This window comes from Pholis gunnellus (genome assembly GCF_910591455.1).
Source record: "Pholis gunnellus genome assembly, chromosome: 8".
NCBI classification, from domain to species: Eukaryota; Metazoa; Chordata; class Actinopteri; order Perciformes; family Pholidae; genus Pholis; species Pholis gunnellus.
Window position 1 is genome coordinate 8,561,243 of NC_136534.1, and position 11,058 is coordinate 8,572,300.

Below are 11,058 nucleotides of genomic sequence, written 5' to 3' on the forward strand. Positions count from 1 at the left end.
GTAATATTGGAATATGGCATAAGTGTTCTTTTTCTGGTTTTAAATCACAGTAAAGTGATGTAATGTTCTCATTTTGTAAATATTTTGTGAAAGCACCAACTGTCAACCCTTTGATACAAATATGGAGTTTTTGGGTGAAACATATTGTGATACTAGATTTTCTCCACGTTGCCCAGCCCTACATGTTGTTAACCACGGTTAATAATCTTCTCTTACAAAAGGGAAAAAGACCTGTTTTACCCGTTGAGATAGGCAAAGACACAACATAGTTGTTTCTCTTCTTGTACTTTCTCTTCCCCTTCGCTTTTTCTTTTGTTCTTTCCTTTGCCAGTGGGCATGTGCCAAGAGGAGAACAGCAGCATACATGTTGGACTGAGAGGTCATCGGTTCAAGTCCCCGGTCAGCCAGCCGAGTGGCAAACATCAGAAACTTGTGGTTGCACCGGGTAGGTCACGAGTGTGAACATATGTGAAGTATCAGCCTATCCTTGGATCAATAAAAGGTTACAGTAACAAAAACTGTGGATCACAGACAGACTTGAAGCAGTTGAGGATATGAGGATTTGTTTCCATCTAATCCAGATGAACAGCTGACAGTAGGAATTTAGTTTATAATGTCAGAGTGATGGAGAGGCAGCTGGTCGGGTTGCTTACTTCCATATCTGAAGCCACTTGTCAAATCTAATACCACACGTTGTCAAAAGTATCAATTTGGTTGCGGAGTAATGAAAAAGCGGGTCTGTTTCTATTTTAGCAGCTCTCTTGACAGATTGAGAGGTGTTTAACGTCTCGTTTTGGCTTGTCAGGGTGGGGGTTGGGGGGGGGGGCTTCACAACTTCATCTCCTCATCTTTCTTTTACACACACACACACACACACACACACACACACACAAACACGCATACACTGACAGCAGGGCTCTGCTTCTGAAAGACAGGGCCAGGCGGGAGACATTGCACATACACAGAAACACACAGTCACGTACGCAGACGAAAATGGTAAAAGAAACATCATTCATCCTTAATTCAAGAGGGAGAGCAGAAAGTAAGATGAGGGAGGGAGCCAGATAAAGTTTGACAGAAAAAAAAAAGGATGTAAGCAAAAGAGCGAGACTGACAGGATGAGTGAAAGCCATTTAACTCATTAGGGAAAGGGAGGATCTAAAGTTATATTTAACTTGAAATTTGCCGTAACTAGTGGGGACTTTTTTCCTTAAAAGCTTGCAGACCTCCATAGGGGTTGGAGGAGTCATCCTCTAAAATCTAGAATTAGTCGCATGCTGTGTCGCTCACTTTAGTCTCATGAAAACAAGCTAAAATACTTGACAGTCAGGATCCAGGATAAAGACACATATCCGAATCCCCATTCTCTTTTTCATGACTGAATGAGCTGGAATTGATTTCTATAACAGTCGTCTTCTTTGACTGAAAAGTACACTATGATACGTTATCCCGTATGCGGTTGAAAGTGTTTAATTTACCTCTCTTTACGCTGTCCAACTCCATGTTTTCCCAGCAGGTGGGTGCTGAGGTGTTTCTTCATCACAAAGGCCCATCTACAAAACACACACACACACACACACAGAACATGGGTTAATACGTAGCGAGTATACAAGAGAGTTTGTTCAGCATGGGTTCATTGCAACTGCGATGTCTATTTCAAGAACCAAAAAAATGCATCACTTCAGTACATATGTTCCTGAGAAATTCTTCCAAAGATTATAAGAGAAGGATGGGACACGGTACTAGAAGATGTGAAGAAGCCTCTGCAAACATTTGTTCTGAAATGAATTAAGTTTAAGTTAGACTCAAGCTGGAAGTTCCAACCTCGAGCTGTAAAACAAAGAAGACGTGTTTTCTTCCCGTAAAGATGTGTGTTCACTTTAAGAATACGAGGCACCGTCTGTTTTCTCCCACCGCTAGACACTTCCGAACAGTCGCATGAGAACCCATCCTTCTCTTACATCCCCAGACTTTACCCAGGAAACGCCATCTGACATTGAGTTTTTGAATATAATCGGCCATAAACAGGTTTGTGGGAGGAGAAGCTATTGTTCTGCTAATAGATGACAGACCAGCAAAAGAAACGACTTGAAAGTACACGAAAACTTTGCACCGCAGGAGCAGCATGAAGCTTGAGAAACGTTTGTTTTACGAGCACCTTTTCGGTCAGACAGCGAAGTGAGAATCTAGTTCCACATGTTGTGCATCAATGTGTCAAACAAGTATGCGGACCTACACGCGTGCAAGGACTCGCATGCACACGGATCTACAGCAAATGCAGTTGCACGCATACGCAGTCAAAAGAAATACCAGGGCACCACGGCTCGACAGTGACCACAATGTCCGGACTTTGTCGAGGGCCCTGAGTTTACCGCGTCTCCCAAACAGCATATGAAAACATAATGAACGGATGACAGGACTAACTACTCTGACATCCAAGCTGCTTCAGCAGAGTTTTCATCCCCTGGCCTTTTCATTTAGCACCCATCACTTTCCATTATCGTGCATCTGAGAGACAATGACCACATCTGAGAGCTGAGGATGGAGCTACATGAAAGAGGCCGAGGGAGTTGAACCGACAGTCACGTGGTTGGCACTGTCACCGCACACACTCGAGTCCCCCCCCCCCCCATCCATCACTCCTCCCATTTCTTCTTTTCTGGAGGTTTTCACTTTTGTTCCTTCCAAGTAGATCATTATTCTCTTTTCTCTCCGGCAAGCCCCGCCTGCGCCTTTCTGAAGCTTTCCTCCTGTCTCTTCAGTCTTTCATAAAGCCAAAGCATAATTATTTCACTATTTATGTCGCTATGTCAGCTATTGCCCTTCTCTACCCCCTCCTCCTCCTCATCTAACGTCTGGACGCACACACTCACACACACACACACACACACGGCTGTGTCCTCCATCCCATCATGGCCCCAGAGTCCCGTCCGTCATCTGGGCCCCTGAGGCCGACGCTAACTAACACCACCATATAAATATTCAAACATGCTCCACTGTTTTTGCCTCACTATCGTCACTCTGCATTTTCTCAATCCTCTCCAACTCAATCCATCCACCCGTCCAGAGCGTTGCCTCGGAGTTAAACTGGGAGCGAGTGCATGACTAAATCTTGTACACTCCAATCAGGCAGAATGGCGAGATCAAAATGCTGAGCTTCTCTGGCCCACTGGAAGGAAGCGCCTCTGACTGACGGCGTCATCTATAAATAAACAAACGGCATAATTAAGATATTTCTGAGGGGGTGGAGGGGGCAAACTAATTAATCAATATATCTGAGGGAGAAGCACGGCCGCGGAGCACTTCACGCGTGCTTGTTTAAGTCGTCGTGTTTAGACGTGGGGAAAGAGAAAAAAAAAGAAAAAAAAAGAGAGCTTGCAAACATTTCTGTTAATTATGTATTACAGCTGTCCTTCATAAACCTAATTACAGAGTGCTGAAAGGCAACAGTGGCAATTTGCATATGCGCATGAAAGACAAGACATATGCAAAATATGATTTTAATTAGCATTCTTTGATAGCAAGGGGTACAAATCAAACTGGCATGTTGTGAGATTCTCATCTCGCCCATTTTGTACTGGATTATTCTCAGAGTGCAAGATGGGTAATGCCCTGTGGAGGCACCTGGCACAGGCTGCGCACGCACGCACACACACACGCACGCACACACACACGCACGAACGAACGCACGCACGAACACACACACACAAATGGGTGTTAATATTCACAGAGGTGCACAATAACAACACACAAAGTGAAAATGCACACAAAGAGTGGCGACGCTACATTTACAATTAGCTATTCCCCATGTGATTATCTAACACACCCAAAGTACTACTTCTGATTAAATGCGGGAAGCACACACACACACACACACACACACACACACACACACACACACACACACACACACACACACACACACACACACACACACACACACACACACACACACACACACACAGACAGTCTTTACTCACAAAAACAGACATGCGCAAGTACCCTATGTCTCATGCGTACACACACACTTAACACAGAAAGATCCTGTATCTAAATATTAAAAGGGGCAAATCCATTTGTTTAAGGCAGTGTGTAATCAGCCCCCTGCCCTTGGTGTGTGTGCATCCTCTGCCATCCAGGTCAAGGCCTCAGCTTGTCGTCCCGCTGCCTTGGGCTGCATCATCAGCCCGAACCATCAGCCTTGATGGTTATTGTAACAAAGGGATACTTTAACATGCCATTCATCCATATCAATTCTCTTCCCCCCCATGAATTGAACTAATAAGGCTGTGCCTCTGCCCTCCAGGGAGGCTCATAATATCCATTGCAGATATGGAAAAAAAAAAAAAGAAAAAGGAAAAAGAAAGACGGAGACTCTGGTGTTTCACGTTCGACTTTCCCTTCAGACTAATCGGCGCGCCACAGCTCGTTAGGTCCGTGACGTGCCGGAGCTTTACCGATAAGCAGGGGAGACACGGCTCAATTACCCACAGTTACAATCTTTCTCTCTCTCTTCCCTCCCCGCCGCCCGATGATGAAGAGATAACATGTCAATATTTGATACAAACAACTTCATTTGCCTAATGGTGTTCCTGGATAGGCCCATCTACAGGTCCGGAAGGGATGGCAGATCTAAGAAAGGGCCTGGAGCCACGCTCGGCTTAGACGCGCCGCAGCCCACCGCCCCTCCGATCACGCACACCCATTCCCGAGAGCCGTGCACAAGGCATGCTGGGATAAGAGCCGGGTCAGACGTGACATACTTTGCCAACTTTAGCTTGAGTTACTTTCAGCTGGGTTTTTTTTTTTTTCGGGGTCTGACATTTTCACTCATATAGTTGCCTTAAAAAAGTCCCACCAGATGGGTTTTAAAGTGACCCAGCCTGGGTAACTATAGCTCAGACGCCATATTGGGTTCATTTTACCCAGCAGCCCCGCACAGTTAGAGAACCATTCAACAGAAAGGTTCTTTTAGTCCAGCAACCCAACACTTGTATAGAACAATGGGTCAAAACACCCCGTTGGTACTCTGTAAAGTTAACTCAATATCTGTTCTATACATTGACCTAGATTTGGTTTTTTTTTAACCCGACGTCAGGTGCAAGAATGGCGTGGCTGCAACATTATAACGTGTGTCAGCCAAGCCAATGTAAACCTGTGTGGTGGAAAACGCAACGTCTGGTTCAATATCAAACAGGGCACTACTGTCAATGTCTCTTATAAACTAAATATTAGGACACGTAACACATTTGTGTGTGTGCGACTGCTCATTTTGAGTCTGCCTTTTCATTAATAAACGTGTGATATTACACGTTACATATTGTGTTCTTCATCTTCACGCTGGGGGAATGGAGTGAATTACCAAAAACCAAACTTATTTTCTCAAAGACAAAGAACTACCAGAAGACTAAATCAGCAAGGTGGACAAAAGGTAGCGTGAATTACAAAAAAAAAAAGGAAACAGCTGTGCGAGTTGTGCTAACTATGGCTGTAGAAGATAAAAGTAAGTGAACAGTTGGCACAATTTCTTATCGTTTTCCCTTTGAAAACGACTGAACATCCAGTTTTGCCTGCTGTGCGCCGCCGCAACGTGACCGCAACATAGGAAAAGCTATGAGCTGAAGAATGAAGCTGAAATCGAACAAACTGCTGTATTGCGATTGGTTAAAAGGTAAATGAAAAACCATTAGCAGAGAGCTACCAGATGTAGGAACCGCTCAACCCTCACCGGGCGAAGCCACCGAAACCCGGCGAGGAAGAGCGATTCCATGTGGGAAAGATGAAAGGGGAGGTGGAGGGGGGGGCTCTGAAGTTATGGGACTGTGCTTCAGCTCTTTTTTAAGGAGAGGCACACACACACACACACACACACACACACACACACACACACACACACACACACACACACACACACACACACTCTCTCTTCAGTGGTCCGCTGGGCCCCAAAGAAATGAGCGCATGTGGGCTCATCCAGCCTCCTGTGCCAGTCCTAATGATGGCCTCCACCTGCTGCTTTAATGTCACAGCTGGATCGCCCTCCATCCCTCACTGACTCTGACTGCCATCAGCAGCAGGTAGCTCCCCTCCGCACTCTCCTTCCTCCATCTCCTCCGCCATCTCGGCTCCCTTCATCTCCCGTCACTTCCATCTCCCGTTTCTCATACCACTCATCTCAATATGCCCTCCACCCATCCATCCATCTCTTCTGCTACATTTCTTTTTCTGCTCCCTTCCCCTACATTGCTTTGCCATGCCTCCCTTCCAACTCTTCTCCCCCATTTGTGTCCATCCTTTTCGTCCACCCCCCCCCCACACAATTCTTCCCCTTTCTGTCTATTCATCATCTTCACCACCTTTAATTGAACCCAACTTCCACACAGGGTATGTGAAGCAGCACCAGGATTTATGGGAAAGCTGTTCTTAATTTAGAAAAACCTACAAGAAGAGTGTCACTGGTGTGACAGTCAGTCCCGCATTCTCATAAAAAAGGCGTCACAACTAATTTGACAATGATCCATTGACGTTAGAAATGCTACACAAGCATTAGCTCGGTCAATGTCTTAGGATATTGCTCCCGCAAAACTGTACTTACAGTTGAAGTGGGAGACTCCCTCGCACAAAAAAAACTTTTCTCAACGTCACAACTAATTTACTCTTCTGAGTAAACAATGTGTTTCTTCCTTGTTTATTTTCTCATAAACCTTCTTCCTGGAGAAGCGGAAAAACCTGGAGGTGAGTTGACAAGTCTAATCTGAGGAGCTGTGACAGGCAGGTGAACTGACAGAAGAACAGAAACCAACACTTGGCTGACAGCAGCCCTGGAGAGCCGAGACAGCTGCCGACGTGTCAGGGAGACGGATAAACAGACAGGAACAAGAAGTCGAAAGATAAGACATTTATTGACAGACAGAGCGACTGCTTTCCTGACAGACAGCCAGCCAGACAGACGGACGGGGAGGCATCAAGAATAAGGGCTGAGGAGGCAGGCTTTCTGCTGAGTTTACAAGGCTGAGTTTAATGGATGTTCTACAAGCGGGCCTGTAGCAGCGGATGGGGCGAACTGAACGCGGTGTCAAATTTGCAGATGTGGAGATAGATGGTGACGGAAGGATGGAGAAAGAAAAGCCACAGGAGAGAAAGAAGGTGAAATGAAGGAATATGAACAAAATCATGATGGAGCATCCGGATAAGCTGGAGAGAACGGGAACCGGGGAGTGAGGAGCGGCGGCAAATGCAGTTTGCGGTGCTGTCGCTTTGTTTGAGGGAAGCGGGAGGCGACTTTGCATCAATATTGCTCGGGCTTCTGAGAGATCCGCTTATGGAAACATCCCATAATGTAACAGATATTGGACGGCAAAATAAATAAATAAATAAAACATCCGAATTGATTTAGTTTTGTCATGCCCCGTGCCAGAGCAAAGCACGCACTTGATCTATTCTAAGATGATCTTGATAAAAACATTTTTTTTAAAAAGGGAGGCAAAGCATTCCTCTGACGACTGATCAACGTCAAACCTCTCAATGAAACAGACACCTCTCACTTATGATGCTTGTGTGTGTGTGTGTGTGTGTGTATGTGTCCTCTAGTCTTAGAGGAGGTACATAAAAAGCTCACTTTGCCTCTCCAAAGGGGTTTTTGGATCATCTGCTGAGGCAGGTGATGGGGCTTGACGGATTGATTGAGGCGAAGTTCTCATCGACAGTGGCAGCGCCCCATAGAGTTCCCAGCTCCAGTGCACACTGTTCCATTAAAGGATCATTTAGAGGGAGAGCAAGTTCCACCTGCACTTACGCAGAGCACACCCTAATGTGAGATGAAACAAGACATTTCCAAGCTACGGGGGGAAGGGAGGGAGGAGGAGAAGAAGAAGAAAAATAATAATAATCGTGAAAAATAAAAATGCAGTCCCTTCCCAACAGCGCATTTCCATCTTCCAGAGAGCGGCGATTGATGAAGTAATCTATTATTGATATCATCATCGTTATGCGCTCATGGCAGTTCCAGTGTTGCGGAGCCCCCCCCCCCCCCCCAGCTCAGAGCATCATAGCACTGTTTGCATATTATGCTACTCAGCATCATTATATTTTCTAATTAACTGCTTTAATTTGGGATTTGAATCCTAAGCGAGGGGAGAAACTTGAAAACGCTGAACAAGAGAGAATAATACTGGATTTGGTGTCAAGATGAAAGGAGAGGTGTAAAAACGACGAGGTACAGACAGTTACACAATTGACTAACGCGCTCTTCAAAAACAGACTTGTATTAGTTGCCACATTGTGTGGGATCAGCACAAATATGATTCGCCTTTATGGAAAAAAACAGAAGAGAAAACACTATCCAGTGTGAAGACACATGTCCCGAAAAACATTTTTAAATGAAATACATATAACATCCCAAAACACCGGCCCCCGTTATGAGGAGGTGAAAGAGTCTCATTTTAGAACAAAACGAATCAAAACTACTGGTTGTTAAAGGGCGTTAGCTTCACTTGCTAACGCATCTCCCTCTCTCTCCTTTCCTTCCCTTCCTCTCTGCAGTGCAGTTAAAGATATGAAAAATATATGTGCCCCCCCCCCCCCCCCTCCTCCTCTCTCCTTTCCACCGCACCGTGTTAAATCATTAAAGAGAAGTCCTGCTCATTATCTCTCTAAACAAAACTTCTCTTAAACCAAATAAATCACCGTTGCGCGGCGCAGCTAACAGCCGTGAAGGGATAAATTACAAAGCGCCTCACTGGCAGCGCTGGTATTTTAAAAAGCTTGCTGCACAATTTCTATGATGTGCAGTAATTTGTAATGCAGGTTTCCTTATGTTTAGAAGGTCTCCTCAGGTGTGTGTGTGTGTGTGCGTGTGTGTGTGTGTGGTGTATGCTGGGAGAAGAGGTGAAGGGTGGGGAGTGAAGAATAAAAAAAAAAGCTTATTTGTGTTCTTTGTACTTCCAATAGTATTAACCTCGTTTTGGCACTAAATCTATCACTAAGCAAAAGTATTTTACATTCCTGGAAATATTTTTATAAAGTTGATAATATTACGAAGAATTGACATTTGAAAGCCTGTATTGAAACGGTTTGGATTGAAGGTCAGAACATGAAATGCCCCAGGAGGTTGCATGTTGTGTTTATAACAAACAGCATCAAAATATAATCATTTATGGTTTAAAAACATCAGATTCTGCCAGAATAGTATTGTTGGCAGTTTGGACACTTTTGGAACAGCTCAGCACACCATCACAGGATGCAGCTGAAGGACATATTGATGTAATCCATTGAGCCGGCTCCTTGAGGCAAGAGGTGCTTACTTCCATTTTTAAGATTTGACGCATTGATACTCCTGAAGCTGTTGCGTTGGCTCCTTCCTCGCCGGCCTGCGATGACTTCTACGAAGGTGCAGCGAGAGTACAAACTGACCATCTGCGGTCCGCGAGGTTGCTGCGTTAGAGGTAGACAACACTGCTGATGTCGGCATTATATTTTTAATCAGCCAGTCAAACTGATGTATCGGTGTGACTGTGACCAGTTTTCTTCTTCTTTTTTTCAGCTGACCGTGGCGTCATTATAACAGGAAAAACACACCAGCAGGGCCTCATTTCCTGTTAAAGAGTCTAATTGAGGGGAAAGCCACCAGCCTGCGCTCTTCACCTCCGTCCCCACCTCTGCACCCTCTGTGCTCCTTCAGGGACCAGGAGCTGCGATGAGCCCCCCCCCCACCCCCGACCTCTCTCTGGCCCCCAGTGGGCAGATTAAACTGCGGATAACAGGGCTGCACTTGGGTCCGTTTACAACAGCAAGCCTCCCCTGTGCCTCCTGGGGATATAAACCAACAGCATCCCTGAGACACCCCCCCCCCCCCTCAAAAAAATATAAAAAGAATGAAAAGAAAAAAGGCAAACATGATTTATTCAGTCTGTTTACTGTACACTGTATCTGCCTGTCCTCTGAGAACAAATTAAATGTATGAAAAAGAGGGTGAAGAAAGGGAAGAAGAAGAAGGAATGAGCGGAGAAAAGAAAGGAAGAGAGAGCGATCAAAATAAATAATTAAATCCCGGAAATAAAAATAAAATACATGAAAGTCTAGAGGCGTGGAGTGTGTTTAATTTGCACAGGAGATTTATAATAACAAGTTTGTTCAAGACACGCACGACACTGTGTTAGCAAAGATGCACTGCAGTATCTATTCTAAATGGCAACTTAGAAAATCAAACATATGTCCGAAAACCCAAAACTATGGCTCTTCAAAATGAGGTGGAAAATGTAGGTTTTAGTAAATCAAAGAACGGCGGGGTCACCGGTGCTCAGACCTGAGCGACCGGAAGAGACGTTTAAACCGAGGAGCGAGTGAAAGTTGAAAAGAAACAAACAAGGAAGACAGCCTCTAATTCTCGCACATTAAAAAAAAAAGAACTGAGGCAACATGACAAGCGAGAGTTGTATTTCTCTCACTGTAGTTTTGCTACAGCAGATAATCCATAAAACATAAGGCCTCCGTATTGACGTTTTCCTTCAGCCAGCTGAGTGAAGGGCGTAGCTGGGATGTCAGGCCCGTCTGTCGGCCAGCTACCACTCTCATTATCCCCGCGCCTCGCAGAAGGGCAGCTAAGGGCACACAAAATAAAGCGCTCCGCTACTGATCTAATATTCAGCGATCCTATCAAAGAATGACTTATTAGACTCAAAGACCCAGAACTGTTGGCGGGGAGGAAAGATTGCACAAAGTGGAAGTTCGCACTCTCTGGGTACGGGAAGTTGAACCGCAAATGTGACATCTGACATCTTGACATTATCGGAAAAAGTACTTTTTCTTCGCCCGGGAGTAAGTTTCAGAGTATTTCCTCAGCGAGATGTCAGCTGTCTCAGGTCTAATAAAACAATGGACTTCCTGGAGATTGAGTGAGAGTACGGCTTAAGAATTTATACAATGCACCATTCAAGTGTTATTATAGATGCTGTTGCCTCCTACTCGAAGCTATCGCACTTCTACACTTCTCGGAAAAGTATGCACACACGCACACACACACACACACACACACACACACACACACACACACACACACAC

At 45.1% G+C, this 11,058-nt stretch overlaps 1 protein-coding gene across 2 annotated transcripts in view; it reads right to left on the reverse strand.

The window, feature by feature from the left end:
- The window catches only part of znf407 (zinc finger protein 407), a 134,645-nt gene that overhangs the window by 73,449 nt on the left and 50,138 nt on the right, over positions 1-11,058 (reverse strand). For both annotated transcript variants that reach the window (XM_079165138.1, XM_079165139.1), the window contains exon 5: positions 1,479-1,553. In XM_079165138.1, coding sequence (XP_079021264.1) covers positions 1,479-1,553 — 75 coding nt within the window. The remainder of the gene's footprint in view (positions 1-1,478; positions 1,554-11,058) is intronic.